Source organism: Thamnophis elegans, chromosome 13, assembly GCF_009769535.1.
Source record: "Thamnophis elegans isolate rThaEle1 chromosome 13, rThaEle1.pri, whole genome shotgun sequence".
NCBI classification, from domain to species: Eukaryota; Metazoa; Chordata; class Lepidosauria; order Squamata; family Colubridae; genus Thamnophis; species Thamnophis elegans.
Window position 1 is genome coordinate 37,976,842 of NC_045553.1, and position 27,016 is coordinate 38,003,857.

General features: G+C 42.0%; 1 protein-coding gene across 1 annotated transcript in view; it reads right to left on the minus strand.

Moving 5' to 3' along the window:
• The window catches only part of KIRREL3 (kirre like nephrin family adhesion molecule 3), a 428,294-nt gene that overhangs the window by 11,138 nt on the left and 390,140 nt on the right, over nt 1–27,016 (minus strand). The window contains exon 13 of the mRNA XM_032228762.1: nt 22,539–22,648. Within this exon, the coding sequence (XP_032084653.1) occupies nt 22,539–22,648 (110 nt within the window). The remainder of the gene's footprint in view (nt 1–22,538; nt 22,649–27,016) is intronic.

Here is a 27,016-nt window from a genome sequence, read left to right on the forward strand (position 1 = left end):
CACACACACACACACAGAGAGAACACATGGCCGGCAAGCCACTCCCACCAGGTCACATGGCCGGCAAGCCACTCCCACAAAGGAGGCCACACCCACAGAGTAGGTTCAAAATTTTTTTGAAACCCACCACTGGTCTCAACGCTCCCTGGAGGAAGAAGAGGATTCCGGAGTGTTTTGCATTTCACTCTTAGGAGAATCTGTCCTTCCCTGGGCTTGTTTGTTTTCCCCATTATCACGTTTTAAAGGCTGCTTTCACTTTAATTCAATAGATGGATCTGTAAGCAACAGCCTATTCTCCCAGCCTCATTAGTTTTTCTGCAAAGGATGCTTCTGATTGGGGGCAAAGTCTATGTTAATTAGAATATGGCTTTAATTACCCTTCTTTCAGGAAGGTGGGCCTCGGATGAGACTTGAATACTTATTGGGCAATTTCTCTGTTGCCTTTTATCTTCCCTAAGATATCGATCGGCTCTGTGAAGCCTCCGCATTTCCTCTTTTTTTTTTTGCCATTGCAAGACTGAAGCTTCTAATGGAATTACTGTTTCGGGATGCCCCAGCTAATCGAAAATCTAAATCTATAATACAGTACTGATTGTTGCTTGACTTCCAACATGTCTTTCTTTTAAAGCCTCGGCAAATGAGGGCGGAATTACTTCCCCTGCAGCCGTTTCTGTAGAGGTGCTGGAAAGCTTTTGGTGCAGCTATTTGATGTCATAAATTAAGGTGTCTCAGTTTTGTTTTTTTCCTGGCTGGGAAAGAAACAGCAGCCCCTGGTCATATCTGTTGATGGAGCAGAGCAAATACGGGTATCATAAAGTATTAAATTCAGGCCAGGTGGAGGTGGAAAAAAAATCTATACGAGTGTTTTTTCAGGGCTTAAGTGTCAGCTTGGGCAATCCTCAGAGGTTCTAATGTTTGACGATCATTTTAGTCATATTACTTTTTGAACATTGCAAATTCTTCAGATTAAATTTTAAAAAAAATCAAAATAATTTCAGAATTGCTTTAGGATACACAAGGGTACTGTCAGCCTCTGCTTTGCTGCTGCTTCGACTGCCATGAAACGGGGAGGGAGGGCATGGTATTTGGGAGGGGTTACTAATTATGCTGGAGGAAGGTTCTGGAGCTCAGCTGCCTGTCGGACTACGCATGCGTACGAGATTCCCGCCAGGACTAACGGCACCGACATTCCATCTTCGTGATGCCTTTTGAAGTTATCTCACACCTGACACTTGTGGCTGAATTATGATTGGACTGTAACTGTGATGCCAAGGGGTGGGGAATGGGTTATTCTATATATCAATCGCTTTCGCGCCTAAATAATCAGACTTCGCTTCGCTATGCCTTAAGTCATTTATAATTAGTAAAAGTACACTTGATTTCTACTCATGGAGTCTCGTGGTCTTCTTTCCTAATTATTTAATGGAGAGGTTTTGACAGGTACCTTTTTTTGCCTTATTAAAGCAGCTGCTTCCTTGTTTCAGGTTTTTCATATGGGCATTGTAAGCTGCGATGTGCACCTAAGCTGCTTCAAGCAAAATAGTTGTGTCCATAAATGTGTTTAATCAGCCAGGAGGAGCTTTTGAAGCAGCCACACAAGTCTGCATCAAACAAAAGTGCTTTTAATATATAAAGCGCTTTTATATTTGTTTGTGAGCCACGGTGGCGCAGTGGCTAGAGTGCAGTATTGAAGACTATTTCTGCTGCCTGCTGGCTGCCTGCAATTTGGCAGTTCGAATCTCACCAGGATCCAGGTTGATTCAGCCTTCCATCCTTCCAAAAGGCCTGTAAAATGAGGACCGAAATTGTTGGGGGCAATATGCTGACTTTGTGAACCGCTTAAAGAGGGCTGTAAAGCACTGGTATATAAGCCTAAATGCTGTTACTATTGCTTGTGGCTGTTTTAACAGCCCCCCCTGAAGAATTTGCAAGACCTATTACTTTTGTAGGTTTACTGATAGGAAGAAGTTTGCAAAAATAGTGGGATTATTTAGCCACAGTTAAATAAACAGCTTTATCCGTGATAATTTTTTCCCTGATACTTTCTGCTTTACAGAAGATATACAGTATACTGATACAGTTCTGAGATGCAATGAATGCCTCTGATCAGCAGATGGCACCGTTGCCCTCTGAACTTGGTCTGTTTTCTCTCTCTCGAGCTCCTTGTAGCTTGAGGGTAGTCAGATCCAGAAAAGCACAGTTGTTCACAAAGCAGAAACCCCATGAGTTAATTTATAATTCTAGAATTAAGCCATTCATTAGTGTGACCTTTAATAAAGTTTACACTGAGGCTTAGCTCAATACAATCTCACTTCATCAATGAACAGTGGGAAATTCATTTATTTTTTTCCCACCCCTTCTCTGTAACATCTTCCATCTTCATCGACACCCCGGTTCTCCCCTTAAATTCCTGCCGTAAATAGGTGGCGTAGGAAGGTTGATTTCTTCCTGTGTTTGCTTGTTTTTAAAAGGCCTGCGGGGTGTACAGGAGGAAGACTCTCTTCATTTCCCTGCCTGGAGTTCCTAATGATCTGGGGAAGCTTTGCATTGCATTGCGATTGAAAAGGGGGGTGGGAGAGAATGTAGGATTGTACAGTGTTTCTACAGAGCAGTGTTTCTCAACTTTGGTGGACTTCAACTCTCAGAATTCACCAGCCAGCCATTAACAGATTAACAGAGTTGGAAGGGACCTTAAAGGTCATCTAGTTCAAGGCCCCGTCCATTTCTGACAGATGGAAGTTCATTCTTTTCTTGAAAGCCTCCAGGGATGAAGCTCCCATAAGCAACTTCTGTTCCATTGGTTGATGGTTCTCACTGTCAGAAAATGTCTCCTTATTTCCAGGTTGAATCTCTCCTTGATCAGTTTCTATCCATTACTCCTTGTCTGGCCTTTGGGTGCCTTGGACAATAGCTTGACCCCTTCCTCTCTGTGGCAGCCCCTCAAATATTGGAACACTACTATCATGTCTCCCCTAGTCCTTCTCTTCACTAGACGATGCCCAGTTCATGCAACCGTTCTTCATATGTTTTAGCCTCCGGTCCCCTAATCATCCTGGTTGCTCTTCTCTGCACTTTTTCTGGACTCTCAACATCTTTTTTTATAGTGTGGTGACCAAAACTGGATGCTGTATTCTAGGTATGGTTTTACTAAGGGTTTATAGAGTGGTATTAGTACCTCCCTTGATCTTGATTGTATCCCTCTGTTAATGAAACTTAGGATTGCATTGCCTTTTTTGGCTACTGCTGCACACTACTGGGTCATATTTAACTGGTTCTCCACACTGGCTGGGGAATTCTGGAAGTTGAAGTCCACCCATCTTAAAGGTGCCAAGGTTGAGAAACACTGGTACAGAGGCTTTGCATTGGGGGAGATTGCTATAGGTCAGCGATCACCAACCTTTTCAGCTTTGTGAAGTAGCAGTAGCAGGGAGGGGAGAGGGAATGGTTCCACGTGCAAACCAGTGGTGGGTTTCAAAAATTGTTGGAACCTACCCTGTGGGTGTGGCCTCTTTTGTGGGAGTGGCTTGCCACCCATGTGATCAGATGGGAGTGGCTTGCTGCCCATATGACCGGATGGGAGTGGCTTGCCGCCCATGTGACAGGATACTAAATTATGAATTAGTACTTAGGTCGGTCCAAGTAGCTATTCAGAAGTTAGTGGTTAGAAGCAATCGTAAAGCAAGATATGGAATTAAAACCAGAAATATTTTGTTGGCTATTTGAAAGGGAGTATAATATATATTTAATTTTACACATGTTAGCAGCTGCTGAATTGTGTTTGCACAACAGTGGAAAAACAGAGATATGTAAATGAATAAATATTACAATGTGCAGGAATAAATAAATTGGCAATTAAAATCAAGAAGGCTTTGAATACTTTTTCACATGGGATTGGTTTTAGCAATTGCCAACTAATGGAAACAGAAATTAGAAATCCGAAAGTATGAAAGAAAACACCAATTATGTAAGGAAAGGTCCCTAAAATGTATAAGGAAATATTACTAAATCATTATTAATGCGTAGATAACTGCGGGACATTACACACCCACCAGTGGTGGGTTTCAAAAATTTTTGGAACCTCTTCTGTAGGTGTGGCCTGCTTTCCGGGTCCACTGGTGAAACCTCTTCTAACTGGTTCGGTAGATTTGACGAACCGGTTCTACCGAATAGGTGCGAACTGGTAGGAACCCACCACTGATGCAAACGGAGCTGTGCACACTTGTGCACACCTGACACACACACAAGTGGAACTGCGAGCATTTGTGTGCTCATCCGCCACTTATCTGGCTCAGTTCCAAACAGACCATGGCCCGCTACTGGGTCATAGCCCAGGGGTTGGGGGCACAAGCTATAGGCCATTAAGAAACCAAGAACTGCGTTCGGTTTGGTGTAATCAAGCCAGCATAATTCATGACCTAGGAGAGAACCATAAACTTTCCGGGATCTTCCCTTTTCCCTAAAGTACTGTCATCCATGCATGAAATTCAAACACGCACAAAGAAGAAGGATGGAGCTAAATGTGCTGAGACACCAAGGAATACGGATTGGGATGGGGGTGGGAGGTTGTGAAAAGCAGGGGGATGAAATTGAATTTTCTAAAAGATAGCAATAGCACTTAGACTTACATAGCACTTAACAGTGCTTTACAGCCCTGTCTAAGAGGTTTACAGAGTCCGCATAATTTCCCCCTCAATCTGGGTCCTCATTTTACCCACCTCAGAAGGCTGGAAGGCTGAGTCAACCTTGAGCCTGGGGAGATTTGAACTGCCAAATTGCAGGCAGCCGGCAGGCAGCAGAAGTAGCCTGCAGTACTGCACTCTAACCACTGCGCCACCTCAGATAGTATGGCTGGAACCCCTAAACAATTGTATTCAGACTATCCCCATTCCCCCCCCCAATCAAAATGAGATGGGTCAGAATGCCAGGTACCTTTCTGAACCTTGTTTGTTTATTAGATTTTTATTCCATCTTTATTACTGTTTATAAGTAACTCTAGATGCCAAACATTCCTGATTATTCCTTCTTCCTCCTCTTTCCCCCCAAAATAACCTTATGAGATGGGCTGGGCTGAGAAAGTGTGATTGACCCAAAGTCACCCAGTTGGCTTTTATGCCAAAGGCGGGACTAGAACTCACAATCTCCTGATGATTGGCCCAAAGTCACACAATCCAGCTTTCATGCCTAAGGCGGGACTAGAACTCACAATCTCCTGGTGATTGGCCCAAAGTCACACAATCCAGCTTTCATGCCTAAGGCGGGACTAGAACTCACAATCTCCTGGTGATTGGCCCAAAGTCACACAATCCAGCTTTCATGCCTAAGGCGGGACTAGAACTCACAATCTCCTGGTGATTGGGCCAAAGTTACCCAGCTGGCTTTCATGCCTAAGGAGGGAGTAGAACTCTCAGCCACCCAGTTTCTACCCGGATACCTCAACCACTAGAACAAACTGACTCACCAAAATTAGATGCAAGTGGAATGTTTTCACCCAGACTTTGTTTCCAAGTTTGTCCATGAAAATGCACATGGGTAACATCAGAGTATACATTCATATAATGACTTATTCTTTCTAAATTTTAGAATTTAGAATGAATGAGCTGGAAGGGACCTTGGAGGTCTTCCAGTCCAGCCCCCTGCTCAAGCAGGAGAACCTATACTTTTTCAGATCAGTGACTGACCAGAATCTTCTTAAAAGCATCCAGTTTTAAGCATTCAGAATGAAACATTTCTCACTGGCCAATCTGATTTTCCTGGCTAAGAGAAGAGAACTGCTAACCTCTCCTGATAACGTTTATCAGCCATTGTTTGACATATGCTCCCTCTGATCCCAGGGATGGCATATAATCAACAGCTGTTTCCACATGTTGAATGTTTGATGGACCTTGCAGGGTTTTCCGCCCCTCAACTGTTTCCTGTTTAGCAAGAAGAAGGGAATGGAAACAGAGCCAGAAGAAAAATACTATTTCCACAAGTCCTTGCTGAGGAAAGCATTGATTTTTCTCTTTAGGCCTTGTAGAAATTGAATGAACTACATAAAACGGAGGGTTTGATCAACTACATCCCTACATAAAACAGAACAATCATCACAGGGAAGACCTTTGAGCAATTCTGAGCTTTGGTCATGCAACGGAGGTTTTTCGACTGAAAAAAGGGGCCAAGACATGAAGTTTCTGAGGCAGGAAAGAGAGAAAGAGGTGCTGATTCAGTTCGGAAGAAGAACAGGAGCAGAACCCAAAATGCAGGGATTTATTTAGTCAAAATGCTTATTTGCTGAATCTCTAAGCACCTTGGAGCAAAATCACAGATTGCAATCAAAGACCAGAATCCTCATCTGAAATTAACATTTTTAAAGGAAAAAAAAAACCCACAACAAATAGAAAGCAAGTAATGGAGAACTTTCTACTGAAGGCCCATCTCAACAAAAATAATTTACACAGAGGTAGCCCTGTCATGAGCAAAGATAACGAATCTACAACAAAGCAGGATATGGGTGAAATTCTAACCCTAAGATAGTATTTTGCACAGAGGCTCAGGACCCAAAAGAGTTGTATCCAGAATTTGTAGCATGCTCATTTCAAGTTGATTGTTCAGAATCCCATCCCCAAATCTGAGGAATGGTTCTGGAATTGAATTGGATATGGATCTCAGAGACTCATTTTAAAAAAGTTATAGGAAACTGTTTTAATTTAACAGATTGAAAAAGAAAATCCCTAGCTGTGGCTTCCTTTAGTCCTGCGTGGGGAGGAAGATACTTGAGAGACCGCCTGCTGCCAATTACCTCCACTAGACCGATTAGATCCCACAGATTAGGCCTCCTCCGAATTCCATCCGCCGGCCAGTGTCGACTGGCAACTACCCGGAGGAGAGCCTTCTCTGTGGCTGCTCCGACCCTCTGGAACGAACTCCCCGTGGAGATTCGAACCCTCACCACCCTCCAGGCCTTCCGCAAAGCCCTTAAAACCTGGCTGTTCCGACAGGCCTGGGGCTAAAGAATTGTTGTCCCCGTCTCGAATGGTATGACTGTTGTGTGTTTTAAATTATGTATTGTTTTGTGTTGTTTAATTTTTTGTTTGTATCCCCCTTCCCTGGTTGAGTTGTGAGCCGAACTGAGTCCCCTTCGGGGGGAAAAGGGCGGCATATAAATAAAATCAACATTCAACATTCAACATTCAAGATGTTGTTTCTGTTGTCCTCCTGTCATAGTATAGATCGGTGATATCTATATTTGTTTTTCGAAAAGGAAGGAGTGCCAAGAACCCAATAATTCATTTAACTAAGGCTTATACATTGACAGTCTAAAGTTAATAATGCAAAAGTTAAAGTGATTTACAGTTGCCTTTTACAAAAAGCACCTTCGGGGCAACCATGACCAAGAATCTCCACAAAAATATTGCCCATGGAGTCATTCTAGGGTAAAGGTAAAAGTTCCCCTTGCACATATGTGCTAGTCATTCCTGACTCTAGGGGGCGGTGTTCATCTCTGTTTCAAAGCCAAAGAGCCAGAGCTGTCTGAAGACGTCTCCGTGGTCATGTGGCCAGCATGATTAAATGCCGAAGGCGCACGGAACATTGTGGTGGGATTCAAATAATTTAACAACCGGTTCTCTGCCCTAATGGTTTCTTCCAACAACCAGTTCAGTAAACTGCTCAGAAATGTAACAACCAGTTCTCCCGGAGTGGTGTGAACTGGCTGAATCCCACCACTGTCTGTACTGTATCCTAAAGGTAAACGCAAAGGTTCCCCTCGCACATATGTGCTAGTTATTCCAGACTCTATGGGGCGGTGCTCATCTCCGTTTCAAAGCCGAAGAGCCAGCGCTGTCTGAAGACCTCTCTGTGGTCATGTGGCCAGCATGACTAAATGCCAAAGATGCTAGGAACACTGTTACCTTCCCACCAAAGGGAGCTCACTCTGTTACATGACGCTAGGGAATTGAACCGCTGAACTGTTTCTGATCGACAAGCTCAGTGTCTTAGCCACTGAGCCACTGCATCCCTATGGAGTCATCCTACATGTACTAAATAATTTGATCCTATCCATTCTTCCCCTTCTGGACAGTTGGACCAAATGTAAATTATTCTCTACCTATCACAAAATCATTACGGATACCCCATTGTATTTCCAATAGAAGGTTTAAGTCTATGAAAGTGTTCAGTAGCATCTGCTGGGAAGATCAGCCTTCCTCAAAAGGTGGAGTTTCCCATAGGAGAAAAAATGTTCCAAGGTGATTTCAAGAACCGAAATGTAAGACTCATAAATAATGGAGAGGCCACCAATGCCAAAAGCAGAGAGAGAGAGAGAGAGAGAGAGAGAGAGAGAGAGAGGGAGGGAGGGAGGGAGGGAGGGAGGGAGGGAGGGAGGGAGAGAGAGAGAGAGAGAGAGAGAGAGAGACAATAGTCAATTTACTTTTAACTATACAAGAATATTAGAGAGAGTGTTTGTAAGGTCATTGACAAAAGCAGCAAAGGATGAAATTAATTACAGCTCTAAAATCAATGTGGTCTTGAATGGAGGATTTATTTAAAACTCTTTGACAGAATAAAAGGAAGACAAACAATAGCTTAAAAGAGGGGAAACACATATTTGGTGTTTGTGTTGTGTTGCATTCATGAGTACACATATACAAGCAAGCTACACGTATAGCTTCACAGCCACAAGAACTGGAAATGTGCATAGAAGTTAAAATAAGACCGTCAAGGTTTTTAGAAGATGGATTTTGTGCCTGCATAGGTGTACAGAATTGTAAAATATGCCCCAGGCGTTAAAGAATAACAGGATAACAGAATTGAAATGGACCTTGAGGGTCTTCTAGTCAAGCCCCCTGCTCATGCAGGAAACCCTATATCTTTCCAGACAAATGGTTGTCCAATCTCTTCTTAAAAACTTCCAGTGTTGGGGCTTCCACAACTTCTGGAGGTAAGTCGTTCCACCGATTAATTGTTCTAACTGTCAGGAAATTTCTCCTTAGTTCTCTCCTTGATTGGTTTCCATCCATTGCTTCTTGTCCTGAGTTTAGGTGCTTCGGAGGACAGATTGATCCCTTCTACTTTGTGGCAGCCCCTTGGGTATTGGAAGAGAGCTCTCATGTCACCACTAGTCCTGTTCCTCATCATATTCTTAACTGGGTCAATGGGGAAAAAAATTCGTATCTCATATAAATATTGTAGAATAATCTAGATAACAATTGGGAATGGTTTGAATCTGAGGCAAACTGAAGACCATCTCAGGTTCCACCGATTAACTACGTTCAGCGTGCTAGCTCTTTATTCTTTAAAAAAAAACAGAGCATTTTTTTTGTTGAAGAAGCGGTAGGGTGGATTGAAACCTCCTTCCGAATTTCATCTGTGTTGCAGAGTTCAAAGGGTCCACAGAGGTTTATTTTCACTTATTTTGTCTTCACCTCTCCTCTCCCCTAAGCAGCCCAGTCTACAACAGCTCCTGTGATTCTTTGCAGGGGCTGGAAGAGTAGAAAAGATTGCCACTACTCAACAGACCAGGTCACTTGGAATCATGTTCCGCAGGTGCCTGAGGTGGAGTTGGATGCTCGAGAAAAATAATTGCACAGCCACATGTTGTCTCTCCCAAGTAGATATTGCTTTACACGTTCCGAGGAGCCAAATCTCTATCCCAAGGCTTTCAAATAAGACACACAATTTTCACCTGACTGGAAGGAGCTTTCTACTTTCTCTAGCTGAGTTTGTTCCTGTCATTTCCGTTAAAGTAGGGTCGCTAAAGACAGACTGGCTGAGTTTACACAACCAGGTCAGTCGCCATGGCACGACATAACCGCGAAAGTCAAAAGCGCGCGACAACAGCGCGCCGACAGAAGTGCGATTTAACTTAAGGTAAGGTTTAGGGTTAGGTTTAGGGTTAGGTTTAGGGTTAGGTTTAGGGTTAGGTTTAGGGTTAGGTTTAGGGTTAGGTTTAGGGTTAGGTTTAGGGTTAGGTTTAGGGTTATGTTACAGTGCGCTTCTGTCGGCGCGCTGTTGTCAGTGCGCTGTTGTCGCGCGGTTTTGACGGCGCAGTTTTGTCACCGCGCTTTAGTGACACGTGCTTTAGTCGACCACGGTTTTGTGGTGGAACCGTCAGTCGCAAGAGTTAGCCACCGTGTGTCCCCTAACATGCTATGTTGGATTAGCATTTCCTTGATTTGTTCCGAGGAGTTTTTGAAGTTACTTGTGTCGGACCTGGAAGCCATCGTTTGCATCGGGCCTTCAGGCCTGCCACAGTTTCTACTGTGGGGAAAACGGGAGGGGAGATTGCATGGAGTATGGGTGATATATAGTCAAAATAACATTCCCTTCTCAGAGAGTCAAGGAAGTTTTGCCCTGCAGCTGCGATGAGGTAACCGGGAGGCATCTCCAGTTGGGATGGTGCCTGACTGGACCATGTGATGGACATGTGGGTGCTGCGGGCAGGGACTTGGACTTTCATTTGGGTGGGGAAAACCTGGAAGCTTTCAGATTCCGTTTCCCCAGATGTGCCAATAGGACATCTTTAATAAAATGGAACTTTGAAGAAACTCAAGTCTCAGAGTCTTCTTTCGTTAGGGGAGTTACTTGGAATCTTGACAACTTGCAGTGTTGTTCAATCCACCCTATCTGGTTCGTTTATTGTTCAATGTATTACGTGAAATAAAAAAAAAATGGGTTATAAGGCTCAAGCCAGAATCACTGTAATTAGTGAGATGGGTAATATAGAATACAAACAAACAGACAAACAAATAAATAATAAAGATTTAGGCGAATAAAGGTGAAAGGACTAGAAAACCTCCAAGGTTCTTCCCAACTCTGTTATTTTGTTATTCTGAGGTTTGAGGTTCTGAGGTTTATTGGATTTATATGCCGCCCTTCTCCCAAGGACTCAGGGCGGCGTACAACATAAAAGAAAACACATATTATAAAAGTTAAAAGGGACATTAAATAAAATATCCAAAAAACCCCAATTGATATTTACAATAAAAATGTAAAAATTAAATTAAAATTAACTACCAAATTAATCCTGTATTTTATTCTATTCAGGCCAGGCCGGCTTGCTGGAAAAGCCAACTTTTTAGGGCGCGTCGGAAGGACCGGAGGTCGGGGATTATGTGAAGCTCCGGGGGCAGCTCATTCCAGAGGAAAGGCGCTCCCACAGAGAAGGCTCTCCCCCTGGGGGTCACTAGCCGACACTGTCTGGCCGACGGCACCCTGAGGAGGCCAACTCTGTGGGATCGCACTGGACGGTGGGAGGCTTCTGTTATGTATTTTTCTTTTGTGTGTGCTGCTTTTTCAAAATCATCTCTAAGTACCTCTCAGTGCAATTATAAGGAATTTTAATGGTTTGTAAATAAAGATATAGCAATAAAATAAGGGAGCGTAAGACAGAGAAAATATGAGCCATGTCAGAACTGGGCAACCTATGGAGTAAAGTGAACTTCTAGGTGAACTAAACTATTAATTAGGAAGAGCCGTAGTTGTAAAACTGCGGAGGGGAACAAGCATGTAATATTTTTTGCCTCCAAAGAGAAATCCTGGTGGAAGTCAATAGGACTTCAGTAGTGGAAAACATTTAGTGAAATTTTCTAGGGGTGAAAGGAAACATCACCAATTGGATAACCCATTGTGTTGGGAAGCAGAAAATTGCACAGCATCAACCCGATTGCTTTTTTGACAGAATTGCAAATTTAGTGGTTCAAAGAGGTGTAGTTGTTTTAATGCCTTTAGATTTCAGATTTGATGGCAACCTGCAAAATCTGGATAGGTATAATTTGGACTGGCTTGGAAGTGAGCCAAGATGCATGGCCGGAGTAGCATCTGATGGGCGAGAGGGAAGAGTAGTGACATTGGAAAGCAATTTCTCATGGATGCTATGATGGCTTATATTCTGGGCCCTTCTATTTAACATCTGCATAGATGATTGCAATGCCAAAGTCCTCCACATGTTAATCGTATTCTCAGCCCTGATATTAAACACAAGAATGGCAGAATGGGTAATTCAAAGAGACAGGAAGGTGTTAGAAATTGGAGCCGAAAGGCTGCCATATTACAAGACTTGTTTGAAAATAGTCAGGAAAAAGGGAGGGCAAGTATTTGGAGGTTCATTCTTTCCTAGACAGAAAAAAAAAAAGAATGTGAAGAAAAGTGGTGTGGGCAGAAATGGATACACTCACTGATCTCAGCATTACTTTCTCTGTGTGACTTTTTGATTTCATAGGACAACTGGACTGTTGTTCTTCTTGGAACGTAGTAGAAATTTGCTGAGCAAATGCTATATATTAAGAAGAGAAGGGACATTCTGTAATGATAGCATGGCATAAAATGCTTGGTTTAGATTTAAAAGCTTCAGTTCAGCTTCCTGGCAAGAGCAGCTTGTTACTCTATTTCAACATTTTGTAAGACATGGAAGAGAGGGGGGGGAGGTAGGGGAGGGGAGGGAGGAAAAAGGGACGGAAGGAAGTCAGATGTGTGAGAGAGATTGAGAGAGGGGGAAGAGAAAGGGGGAAAAGGAAGATGAAAGGATGGAGGGAGGGAGGGAAGAAAGAAGGAAGGAAGGAAGGAAGGAAAGAAAGAAAGAAAGAAAGAAAGAAAGAATAGGAGTAGAAATGATCCTTATTATTTGATGGCCTTGGCAACGCTGTCCTCAACCTACAAGAGATAATTCCCAAAAGAAAATGGGCTTCAATAATAATAAATAATAATCCCAATTCCTCTATCCTTGCTATATCTACACAGAGCCCTAAGTGTAGCAATCTCTTGGTAGAACAATTTCTGCCATGTTTCCTTTTTCATTAGCATCCTCTTTCCAAAGCTTCAGAACAGCTGATGCACCCTCCCAATTTAATTCTCACATCCACTCTGCAGTGCAATGTGCATTAGACTGAGAAATACCAAGGAGCCCTAAGTCTTCCCAAGAAATTTAATTCCTGAGCAGGGAATTGAGCTATAGGAGGTTTCAATAACCAACCCCTCTGCATTCTGCACTTTCTTGATTCCCACAAGCATACAAGCTCTGGCCCTGTTCATCTGAATGGGAGAATCCTAAAAGGCCATTAAAGCAGAAGCTCATTAAACAAATCTCAGATTTAGTTGTGTGGTTTTAGGCATGTTCTGCTGAACACACAAATATTAAATGATGCAGCAGCATTTTTCAACTTGCAAGGGGATTCTAGGCATTGATGGCAAAAGTTATATAAGGTCCTTAAAAACTGAATGTATGGAAGTTTAGAAGAAGACCGACTTCATGTGAGAATGTCAAGACTTGGGTCTCTCTCTCTCTCTCTCTCCCTCTCCCTCTCTCTCTCTCCCTCTCTCTGCCTCTCTCTCTCTCTTTCACACACACACACACACACCTTCTGTATGTATGTTAGCATTACAAAGCTGGTATGTTGGAACTGTAGAAACATCCTGTCATAATGTAGAGAAGATAATACTTCTTATGGGGAGATTTTTTTGACCACATTTTGTATGGACCATATTCAAAGTTTAGGAAGAAAGAGCCACACTATCTGTCAAAATTAATGAGGGTTTTTTTTTGGAACATGAATTATTTGTATGCTTATCCTAACAACAACATATTCCCCAGGAAACATCTCATTGAGTAGAAGCCAAAAATGACTCAAGTTGAAAAGATGCAGTGCTCCCAGATATCTAAAGCTTTTCCACTGTTTAAATGGATAAGCACCACAATGATTAAAATTGCACTCCTACGTAGTCTCATCTATGGCAGAAATAAGCTGCTTGAATGCAGTAGGGCTTACTGCTGGGATAAATTTTACTGGATTGCATTGCAAAGGTCCATTAAAAAAAATAACACCATAGGAAAACATAGCGAAAAAGTAAAATGCTTTGAAAGATAGTGAGACACCGTAAACAAACAAAAAAGAGTTGAATCTGAGATCAAGGAAGTTAAAAGAGGTTTGTTATGATAATAGATGAGTGTTAGAAACTTCATTGTGGTATCCTTTATTAGAATGGGATTTCATGATAGGAACTAGTATAGAACAAAGAGGTAGAAGAAAAAATAGTATATTATTTTTTACAGTAAGTAACTGTAGATGTCACATTGTCAAGAACAAGACTTGAAAGCTACTAAAGGTTCTAGGTGCTGAAGCTTGGAATTTCATTCAAGTTAAGTTGGACTTTGCTGGGCTCAAGGTAAAGGGATCAGTCAGTTGGTAAGTGTCTCTGAGTAGATGCAAGGGGGTAAAGGAAGAGAGAGAGGATGGTAAAAAACATGTAAATGGTTTTAAATGCCAAAATGAACTTAAATTGGTTACATTAGAGAGAGAGATTTCAATGATCATCTGATCTGTTATTAGTAAGTCTTCACTAGATCTGAAAGTAACTGAATTTCAGGACCTCGGAGAGCTCCAAAGGAACAGACTGCAACTCTAATACACCATTGTCCCCCTCCAAGTGTGAGATTTAAAAGAGAAAAAGACAAATTAATCACTTCCCTAACCTAAAATCTTTTCAACAACCCCACGTATCATTAGAAATGCACAGTGGAGGAGAAATTGCATAGCTCTGCAGGAAGAATCAATTCCAGGAAGACATCTATGGAAATTCCAGTTCAAGATTCATAGGCTGCGAGGAAAAAAATGAACATCTGGCCTTGGAAGTGGGGATGGATAATTGAACAGCAAAGGGAGGCATTTCAGAAAAAGATTACTTAGTCCTGAGAAAATCAAAATGCCTTGACTTTGTTCCGTACATGAAGGAATAGAGAAGAACTTTGATAGGTTTTCAAACTTCTGTTATTCTTCTTGTTGTTAGTCGTGAAGGCGTGCGGACCCATCACGATCCCATGGACAATGTTTCTCCAGGCCTTCCTGTCCTCTGCCATCCTCTGGAGTCCATTTAAGCTCATGCCTACTGCTTCGGTGACTCCATTTAGCCATCTCATTCTCTGCTGTGCCCTTCTTCTTCTGCCCTCAATCTTTCCCAGTATTAGGCTCTTCTCCAGTGAGTCCTTTCTTCTCATTAGGGGGGGGGCAAAGTATTTGAATTTCATCTTCAGGTTCTGGTCTTCTAAAGAGCAGTCAGGGTTGATCTCCTCTAGGACTGACTGGTTTGATCACCTTGCAGTCCAAGGGACTCACAGGAGTCTTTTCCAGCACCTGTTATTCTATCTTAATAGCATCCTTCCTGGAATTTCTGCACATTTCTGCACATCTGTGGGCCATTTCTACATCAAGTGGCACACACAAGTTTTCAACATCAGGTTTAGTTTTGCATCAGACTTCTGATTCTACTTCTCAGCTGGTAACATAATAATTCTTGACTCAGTTGTCCATGTTGGCAGTGGTTCTCAACTTTGGTGACATTAAAAAGTCTGGACTTCAGTTCCAAGAATTCTACCCCAAACTGTTTCTGGACAAAAACACTAACCTCACAGTGGTGTTGGTAAATAGTATAGGCATAAAGCTGAAGAAGCTGCGAACAATACACAAGGATCAAATTTCAAAACAAAGTCCAATTGTAACCCAAAGCACACGGAGTAATATCATCAAGAAACATCAGCCCAATCAGGAGGTGTTTAATATCAAGATGTTGCTTCTCCACTGTTGTATTAAAACCGAAAATGTATAAAGTCAGAGATATGCTGGCACTTTGTTCATATTCCAATTGTTAGTTATGGAAAAAAAATCAGAATAAGCATGATTGCAAGCAGATTTTACTCCTAAGGAACTGCCTTCTCCTAATAGGACTTCTTCTTCTCATAGGCACAATGGCTTTGGGCCCTGCACCCGCAGAACAGCTTGGTGGAAATTCACCCAGTCTTTATCTGAAAATCTCAATATCAGACGATGAAGGTTGATTCTAAGACTTTTGAGCCCCCCCCCACAATTTTGGGGAATGAGAACAAAGGACATGCCAGGGTTTAGTTTCATCCTATTGCATGACAATCCTTGAGTCTCATTTAGTTGCTCATGGATGATGCTACCTATTGGGCATTACATGAACATGTGTGCTGGGTCAGAAATTATGTCAACAGAAAAAAGTATAAAAGAGTGAAAGGGTGCCACATATTAGCTCCAGGAGGAAACATTTGGATTAGTAGGACCTGGTTTCCAGCAACCGTTCTTTATATGTGTTAGGGGGCTGAAGGCTAAAACATATACAAATGATTGCTGGAATTGGGTATGTCTAGTTTAATGAAAAGAAGGACCAGGGGGGACATGGTAGCAGTGTTCCAATATCTCAGGGGCTGCCACAAAGAAAAGGGAGTCAAGCTATTTTTTTGTTTTTCATCCCTGTAATTATAATTTGTAATAAAATTACTATTAAAAATTTAGAGCTCAGCAAAATCATCCAGAAGATCTTAGGAGGTATGTCCAAGACGTTGGTTAAGCCTCATGTGATCCTAACATTTCTAGTTGCACACTCCTTGTTCCAGAGCCTTTGAAAAGCACATCAAGATCTCCAAGCCAACCTTCAGGTATGGTCGCCACAATGTAAAAAAGATGTGGAGACTTTAGAATGAGTGTAGAGAGGAGCAACAAAGATTATTATGTGAACTGGAGGCTAAAACATACGAAGAACAGTTGCAGGAACTGGGTAGGTCTAATGAAAAGAAGGACTAGGGGAGACACGATAGCAGTGTTCCAATATCTCAAGGGCTGCCACAAAGAAGAGGGAGTCAAGCTGTTCTCCAAAGCACCTGAAGGCAGGACAAGAAGCAATGGGTGGAAACCAATCAAGGAGAGAAGCAACCTAGAACTAAGGAGAAATTTCCTGGCAGTTAGAACAATTAATCTGTGGAACAGCTTGCCTCCTGAAATTGTAAATGCTCCAACACTGGAAGTTTTTTTTTAGAAGAGATTGGACAACCATTTATCTGAAGTGGGGTAAGGTTTCCTGATCTAAGCAGGGGGTTGGGCTAGAAGACCTCCAAAGTCCATTCCAACTCTTGTTATTCTAATTCTGGTATAAGAGATCTCTCCCTCATCCCCTCTTTCAACACCTGGACCAAAGACGTCTTAGTACTAACAACGAATAAGGTAGGAAAAAAATTCTGGACAGCTTCTACACCCAAGTGTGAGCATTCGTGGCCATGGATATTTCAAAGGAGATTTATTATTTTACTACACAATGCCTCCTGCTGTCAAATAGGCAACATTCATTTGGAAAGCTCTGGGGGGAGTGGGGGGTGGAAATGCACGGGAGAGTGGCCCAGAACTTCTTCCCTTCTTCCAGTGGCTCAGAGCTTTGTTCTGCAAAGCCTGAAGTCCTTCCACCACCACCGCACACAGCAAGTTGCCAGCTGAACCTAGCAACGATTGCTGGCATGGTGGGAAAGCTCATTTTTAACATCTTAAGTTGCCAACTTTGACAGGTGGCTGATATTGAAATGTGGCAGAAGTCCAAGAAGGAAGAATCAACATGGAGTTAGACCAAAGGAGATAGGAGAGCAGTTGGTTTCTGCCACATCTCCAGATTCCTTTGCTTTTTGCACAGCAGGCTGGTTGACTTCCGCCATGCTCTCAGGGCTGTTTGCAGTCCTGCCAGGAATTCATTGCAGCCTGTATGTTAATGAAGTCAGATCCAAATCTGTCAGTTCATTGACAAATTTCTTCCTAATAATTCTTATTAGGATGTTATTTGAATGTGCCCAGGCTGGATCTGTTATTGCTAGAGGTAGGATCATATGCCTAGTGTTGCATGCAATGAAAAGGAAAGATACAGAGTCTTCTTAATCATGAGAAGGGAAGTCTTCATTAGCTTCTCCTGCCTGAAGCAAGGATTGCAAAGAGAGAGCCGGGGGGGGGGGGAGAGAAGACAGTGAAAGGGAAAAAGAAAAAGGGAGAGAGAGAGAAAGAGAGTGAAGGAGGGAGAGGGAGAGAAAGGGAGAGAGAAAGAGAGTGAAAGGGAGAAAGAGAAAGAAAAAGGGAGAAAGAGGGAAAGAGGGAGGGAGAGAGAGAGATGGCACTAAGTGGAAATTAACAACGTTTTTGTTAAGCATGCTAGAGAAAGTACAGATTGGAACACTTCTAGGGTGTTAGACAAACTATTGTCAGGTCAACTTATTTTCCTGCGCACCAGAAGCAAGACAGGAAACAATGGATGGAAACTAATCAAGGAGAGAAGCAACATGGAATTAAGGAGAAGCTTCCTGACAAGGGAGAACAATAAACCAGTGGAACAGAAGTTGCCTTCAGAAGTTTTGGATGCTCCATCACTGGAAAATTTGAAGAAGAGACTGGGCAGCGACTTGTCTGAAACAGTAGGGTTTTTTTCCTGCTTGAGCATGGGGTTGGACTAGAAGACTTCCAAGGTCCCTTCCAGCTCCATTCTGATTTGATTCAAATATATTGCCCTTGCCCCTTTCGCACTGAAACTCTTTATAGCTGGAGATACTCATTTTATTCCCAATGAAAAGGAAAGTTTCTGGCCAGAGTGAAATGGAACTAAAAGGCCGTTGGGAAATTGTTGGACCTCTTTGTCTGATTTGAGGTGCTGCTGTCTTAACATATCTGGAGAAAAGTGATTTAAGATGTAACAATGTATGTGTGTGTTGGTGTAAACTACCTAGAGTCACAGGTGAGATGGACAATGTAGACATTTCATTAAAAAAAAAAACCCATTAGGATTACTACACATTGCAGTAGAGAAAGGAGGAAAAGGAAGATTCGTGGTTTCATGAGCCTTGATAAATGGAAGATTGGAAACCACAGTATTACCAAATCAGACTGTTGTTTCATTTATCTCTTGAGTTGTCCATTCTGTTAGTAGTTAGGTGAAGGAGCTGAAGATTGGACTGAGAACTTTCTACATGCAAAACATGTGCTCCCTCGTTGCACCATGGGGGGGTTATAAATAAGACAAACTATTTAAATTACAATGCAGAGTTCAGCTCGGATTGAAAGGTAGTAAATTAGGAATGTATTGCACAAGAATTAATAAAAGGAGTATATAAAACTCTACAGTAATAAAATAAGCTATTTTATGAAAAATTAAGTTGCTTATTTAAACTCATGCCCAAAGTAAGCTTGGTATTGGTATCCATTTGGATTTTAGCTTTGAGAAGCTTCGGGAAAATCCAGCTGGGTCATACTTGCTCTTACTGAGAGTTTCGAAAACAAAACAAAGGATAGTTTACAATTTGGCGGATCAACTGAGAGACAAGGATAATTGATGGAGAGCTCCTTATTCAGCTTTCAAAGACATTTCAAGAATTAGCTTTGCATATCTGTATCATTTCAAATCAATTTTCCCCAAGCCATGAGGATTCCCTCTCAAATTGGGTCTTTCCTTGGCCACTTGTCCAACAAAAAATAAATTGATATCAATTTATTTTCTTAAATATTATCTCTCCTACAAGCAAAAAGAATCAATAAGAGAACCAGTTTGGTCTAGTGGCTAAGGCAGCAGGCTAGAAAGTGGAAGACTGTGAATTCAAGTCCCACCTTAGCCATGAAATCTAGCTGGATGACCTTGAGCCAATCACCAGGAGATGGTGAGTTCTAGTCCCATCTTAGCCATTGGGCCAGTCACTCTCTCTCCGCCCAACTAATCTCATAGGTTTTTGTTGTGGGGAAAATAGAAGGAAGAAGTTGTGGTGGATATGTTTGCCTCCTTAAGTTATTTGCAAAAATAATAAAGGCGGGATGTAGAATAATGAATAAATAGAATAAATAAAAATAAATAAAAGATGGTTGAGAAATTGAATCGATGATAGAGGTGTGTCTACAGGAACGGAGAGAAAAGCCAAACATGCTTTCTTCTCTGCCTCTATAACTGGACAATTTTGCTGTGTTTGTCACGGCTCCATATTCTTTCCATACGGTTGTCTTATATTAGTCATTTATAATGTAGCCCCAGCAGGGAGAAAGCAAATCTGGCATTGGAATGCAGAACACCAAACAGTAGGAAGAATAGGAAACTTGTTCCCTGTAGCTTAATGTCTTGGCAAGTATTTTGGTCTGGATTCAGTTTTTAACCCAACTTTTTTTTTTTTTTAAAAAAAAATCCCCCACTAGCTGTGCCCAGTATTGTATAAATACATTTATCCTATAGCTGTTCAACAGAAGAACTTTCTGACATATCTGGAGGAGAGAGAGAGAGAGAGAGAGAGAGAGACAGAGAGAGAGAGAGAGACACAGAGAGAGAGAGAGAGAGAGAGAGACAGAGAGAGACAGAGAGAGACAGAGACACAGAGAGAGGGAGGGAAGGAGGGAAGGAGGAAGGGAGGGGGGAGAGAGGGAGGGAGGAAGTACAGGAACCGGGAGGTAGAAGTCTCTACTCTTTTTCTGCTTTTTCTTTTATTTATTTTTATTTGTTACATTTATCCACTACCTATCTCACCATGCGGCTACTCTAGACAGCATACGACAAAAAGGAGGAAGTGAAAACAGAACAGAAATAATAGAGCAATAGGGCAATGAAAAAAGAATGCAATGAGAATCCATTGATACAATAAGCAAAAAAGATGGACGGGTGGAAATCAGAGAACCAGGGTGGGGGTGTGTGGAGAACTGGATTCTGCCATCAGTCCAGCAGCCGCCTCCACGTGAAACTCCCCCCCATTTGAATTCCAGCCCAACCGGCAGAGCCTCGACTTTAGGCTTTATCACATTTTATATTATTTATATTATATATGTATTATATATTGAGATGTTGAGACTCTAGAAAAAGTGCAGAGAAGAGCAACAAAAATTATTAGTGGACTGGAGGCTAAAATATATGAAGAATGGTTGCAGGAATTGGGTATGTCTAGTTTAATGAAAAGAAGGACTAGGGAAGACATGATAGCAGTTTTCCAATATCTCAGGGGTTGCCACAAAGAACAGGGAGTCAAACTATTCTCCAAGGCACCTGAGGGCAGAAAAAAAAGCAATGGGTGGAAACTAATCAAGGAGAGAAGCAATCTAGAACTAAGGAGAAACTTCCTGACAGTTAGAACAATTCATCCATGGAACAAGTTGCCTCCAGAAGTTGTGAATGCTCTAGCACTGGAAGTTTTAAAGAAGATGTTGGATAACCATTTGTCTGAAGTGATGTAGGGTTTCCTGCCTAGGCAGGGGGTTGGACTAGAAGACCTCCAAGGTCCCTTCCAACTCTGTTATACTATTCTATTCTATATTTTTAGTCTTTATGACACCAGAGTCTGGTTTCCATAGCATACATGGTAGATTAGCTATTTGACGTACTTAGCAGTTTGAGGGCTGAGTAGCAAATTTCTTGAATGAGTCAAGTCTCCCCATGACTCAGTCTAGGTCTACCAATCTTTATAATAGCGCAGTGTCTTTTGGTCAGAAGGATTGAATTAGGTATGGAAAAGCAAGCTGGGAGCTTCATTTTAAGGAGTGACTGTCATAAGGAAAATGTTATTTTAATTAAAGCAGAGTGATATTCATACTCTCCCGTTATGCATTAAGTCAACCCCCAAGCAGTAGACAACTACCAGACATGCCAGAAACTGGTCCATGAAGCTCTATCTGTGGGATGCAGGAGCATATGAAAGCACACCCCTTGCGCTCCATGGGAAAATCTCTCTCCATGGAACTGGTCCCTGATACTCCAAAGTCTGGGGGCGACTGTATTAAGTATCTTCCCTCTCTGGATGTTCTAAAAATTACAATTTTTAGATGCTGAAGCTCAAATACTTTGACCACCAAATGGAAAGAGAGGGCTCACTGGAGAAGACCCCAGATGTTGGGAATATTGAAAGGCAAAAGGAGAAGGGAACAACAGAGGATGCGATGGTTAGATGCAATGAACTTGAATTGGGCAAACTCTGGATGATGGGAGGGACCTGGTGTATGGTCCATAGGGTTGCAAAGAGCTGGACATGACTTATTGACTGAACAACAACAAAACACACTTTTTTTGGGAGGTTTGGGGAGGGCAGATGGGGATTCTATCGGTGGCATCATGTGACCTGAGCATCTCATGTTTTGTGCTGCAAAGAGGTAGCGAAATTGTTGAACTGTAACTCAAGGTGAATTGTCCATTTCAATCGGCAGCATCTGTTCAATATTTTATTTTTACTGCTAGGGGAGATACCATTTAGAGATAGCCCCAGGCATCCAACCATCCTGAATCATCTCTGAGAGAGCGTTGGAATTGCATGTAATTTTAGGTCACCCTACTTTTGAGCTTGGAGCTCTAGTGGGTTTGACAGTAATGAGGCAACCAGCAATCTTTCCCCGTTGAAAGACTTGGTTGTACTCATCCATCTTGCAACGGAATATGGATCTCAGTTGTTCGTGCTTAAATAGATGAGGGCGGTGAACACTAATGCACTGCTCAACATCCTTGGGGTCCACTGGTGGTCATGTCAATGTCTCCATGAAGGAGTAGGAAACCTTACTTTTCATCAGAACCCGCAGGCTGTTTGCCGAACAGCAATAGTCAATCCCTCCTGTTTCTCTTGTCTGCATTAATAAAGTTGTACTCTGTGATTTTTAACAGCTCTGAGCGATGCGTTAAACTTTGAAACAGCATACCTCCCTGTCACAGGCCTCCGTACACTAAAAAACATACGTCAGCACTCATTATTGTTGCGAGCGAGGGACAGCAATGGATTAAGGGAAGCCAGAATGAATCCTTACCATTAACTGTTTGATTGCTGGGTGTTCTTCACTTTCTCTGCTTGAGGCAGATTCCTTGTGAACAATCTCCACTCGAATATCATTCTTGGCTGAAACGACTCCTTTCAGATCTAAGCAAAAGAATAAAGAAATGACCATTACAAAAAATAATAGTATATTATTATTATATAATATATAATAATTATATAATAATACTCACTGCTCCAGAGATCTGACCAACAATTAGGGTCCTCCCCAAGCCCCCAGAATGCTTTATACAGAGGAACCTTGGTACTCAACTGCTTTGAAACTGATCAAATTTGCTACTCAACGCATTTTGATGTGAAAATGTCATTCTGGTACTCATCGTTTGTTTAGTACTCAACACACAATCTAGAATTTGTCAATGTTGCCTGCCTTGTGACCCACTACTACATTATTCCTTATGGGGAAAAATTGTTTGATATTAATGGTTTCGGATACTCATCGCACGTCCTGGAACCAATTAATAATGAGTACCAAGGTTGTCACTATATATCCTTAGCTTCCTGGAACCTCAGAAAGTGTATGAAGGAATCTTCTAGTGATTTGATGTATACATCAAAGAAACAGGATTGCTGTCATTTGTTATTATTCAACTTTTCATTGGATAATATTGAGAGGGTTTGGAACTTAAGCCTTCTGAAACTTAAGAATTTAACTCTGCTTACAGTCACCTAGGATTGTAAGCTAGATGTCCAGACAGATGGAAGGTCACCACTGACACCAGAAGAGCCTTTCCATACGATATATGTTCTAACATAATCTCTGTTTCCTGGTCAGCAGAGTTAAAATACTGGAAATCCATGAATTGAACTTTCTCTCTGGTAAATGGACTATCACATCATCTAAGTCAGTGGTTCCCAAACTTGGCAACTTTAAGACTTGTGGACTTCAACTCCCAGAATTCTCCAGCCAGCTCTGCTCTGAGTTGAAGTCCACAAGTCTTAAAATTGCCAAGTTTGGGAACCACTGATCTAAGTAATGAACCTCAGGAGCACACAAGTAGGTGTTTTGGATCTTTTCCAAGAGATCAGCCTTAGAAAAGGAAGAGAAGGCACCGCTTTTACACACAGCAGAGTCCAAAGAAGGGCAGAGAGATTTAGAGAACCGGTTTCTTCTTCACCTCCCCACCCCGGTATCCCAAGAGTCATCCAGGAATCTTTGAAGAGGCTTATTTTGAAAAATTAAATCCAAGATAACGAGCAGCAGGCTTGAGGGGAAAGGAAACACTTTCCTCTATGCATACCTAAGATTAAAAGACTGAGAGGAAGGTAAATCTAAACAGACACAAGCTTTGAAGAAACACCGAAGAAGAGGTCTGCTATTTAAAATTGGCCCTCGAATAAACAAATTAAAAGACAGGTTATTTATTTATTGGATTTATACCCTACCTTTCCAATAAATAGTCCTGGAATTAGTTTGAAATTAATTAATTAATTAATCACACCCAAACAAAAATCCCTTGGTAAACCTCCCCAGTAAAGCCAAATTTGACACCCAGCAAAGATCTTACCTAACATTAAAATGCATTTTACTTGACCTCTTGCAGCAGGTAAAAATCAAATCATTTTTCGAGTCAAGTGCAGCTCTTTTCCCTACAATCGTTAATCCTATGAAGTTTTGGAAGAACTCAAGACAGTTAGAATGATATAAAACTCATATGAAAGGATAGTCTGCATGACTTTTAATGTAAGCAAGATAAATCAAATATTGTCAGGTGTGAACAAACAGATTCACCCATCAAGAACTCAATGATTTATTGCTCATGCCTATACACAGAAATCTCAAAGCGACAGTTTGCACCTAGGAAAGACTAGATAAGGTTCTATGGCATTCACGAGGCGAGGGAGCAGATTTTACTTTCTTCTCACTATATAAGGACTTCAGGTTAGTTCCCTGCTTGATTCCTTCCCCTGGTTTCACAGGTCTCTCTCCAACCGATAGGAGTAAAATTAAACCATTGGGTTTGTTATGTTATGTTATGTTATGTTTATTATACTTGTATGCCACCCTATTCCTGAGGCACTCAGGGCGGCTAACAAACAAGTGGGGAAGGGGGAAATACAAAAAACGAACAAGACAAAAACAAGATACAAGAAACAGATTAAAAGCTACACAACTATCACAACAATTCAAGTGGGGCTGGGAACTCATCAGCCCCAGGCCTGCCGGAACAGCCAGGTCTTGACGGCTTTGCGGAAAGCCTGAAGGGTGGTGAGGGTCGGAATCTCCACGGGGAGATCGTTCCAGAGGGCCAGAGCAGCCACAGAGAAGGCCCTCCCCCGGGGGGTTCGACAGTCGACATTGGCTAGCTGATGGTATCCGGAGGAGGCCTAATCTGTGGGATCTGATTGGTCGTAGGGAGGTTTTCTGTCCAGGAGACATCAGAAATCAGATTTTATGAGGTTAAATCGAGCGTTCAATGTGCATCAGAACGAGGGGATCCTTCACACTGAATTCTATCAGATAGTCCAATAGAAGACATTTGCAGCGTTGCTCAGATGCTATTTAAAAGTTTTTATGTTCTGGTTTCCATAGTGTCCACTCAATTATTGGTTGAACTACTACTTGGAGAAACTGAGATAGGATCTTTGTATGGATGTTACTCTTGAGGATTCCCCCCTCCCCTTATACTCAAGTGCTTTTGTGTTGTTCAGTTCTCTGTCTTTAACGTCTCTGGCTTGTACACAGTAAGTGGGAACTCAGTCGTAAAATTGAACTCAGCTGTTGTGACCACTGGCCTTGCTTCATCCACTTTGCTGATGGTTTCTTGAGGTTCTGCTTCCTTCTTCCTTCTTTTCAAAAAGGTCCATTGTAGCAGCATCGTTCATATATTTGTAGACAAAATGCAAACTTTGGATCAAGATGGCATTTTTCTTTTATGAATCTTGCTGACCTAAGGCTTTATCTGTTGATAGCCATAGCACTTAGACTGACATATTTATTTATTAATTAGACATATACTGCTTCATAGGGCTTTCAGCCCTCTCTAAGCGGTTTACAGATTTTTAGCAAATTGAGTCAGCAAATTGCCTCCACAGTCCGGGTCCTCATTTCACCCACCTCGGAAGGATGGAAGGCTGAGTCAATCTTGAGCCGGTGAGATTTGAACCGCTGAACTGCAGATAACAGTCAGCTGAAGTGGCCTGCAGTACTACACCCTAACCACTGCACCACCTCGGCTCATACCGCTTCACAGTGCTTTACAGCCCTCTCTAAGTAGTTACAAAGTCAACATATTGACCCCAGCAATTTGGGTCCTCACTTGACCCACCTCGGAAGGATGGAAGGCTGAGTCACCCTTGAGCCAGTGAGAATCGAACTGTCGAATTGCAGTCAGCTGGCAGTCAGCAGAAGTAGCCTGCAGTACTGCATTCTAACCACTGCGCCACCTCGGCGCAGATGGAAACATTGGGAGCTAATACAGGTACTCCTCAACTTACGACCACAATTGAGCCCAAAACCTATCTTGCCAAGTGAGATATTTGTTAAGTGAGTTTTGCCCCATTTTATGACCTAGCTTGCCACTGCAGTTTGTAATGAGAATCTGGCTTCCCCATTGACTTTGCATGTCAGAAGTTTGCCAAAGATGATCACACAACCCCACACAGGACACTGCAACTGTGTCATAAATATGGCTCAGTTGCCCAAGGGTCTGAATTTTGATCATGTGACCACAAGGGACACTGTAATGGTCATACATGTGAAAAAAAGTCATAAGTCACTTTTTTCAGTGCCACCTTAACTTCAAACCGTCACTAAATGAACTGTTGTAAGTTGAGGAGGCCTACCTGCACCTTGTTGAATAGGACCATAAAACAACAAAGGGAGTGAAATATTGCAGATTCCTTTTTTAAAAAAAATGAGTCTATCAGGTTAAAAATCCCAGGGGCCCAAGCAGTTATTTAAAAAAAATATATAATCTTTTAGTTACTAATTCAGGAACAGCAAGGTGAGACAGAAATCCAACCTATGTCTCAAACCCAATCCTTGGGGGAATTCTTCTACGCGTCTGCTGAGCTGAATGTGAAGGGGGAGAGAGAGCTTTGCGGAAGAATTTTCAGTGAGTTTGGGAGGGAAAGTCTTTTTAGGTTTAGGTTTTGGTTTATTAGATTTATATGCCGCCCTTCTCCCAAGGACTCAGGGCGGCGTACAACATTAAAAGAAAAACATGATACAAAAGTTAAAAAAAAAAAAAAAGAATATCCCAAACCCAATTAAAATTGACAATGACATTTTTTTTAAAAAAAATCGAATTAAAATTAACAGTGGTCAATAATTTATTTTGTTTTGTTCAGGCCAGGCTGGCTTGCTGGAAAAGCCAACTTTTTAGGACGCGTCGGAAGGACCGGAGGTCGGGGATTATACGAAGCTCCGGGGGCAGCTCATTCCAGAGGGAAGGTGCTCCCACAGAGAAGGCTCTCCCCCTGGGGGTCGCTAGCCGACACTGTCTGGCC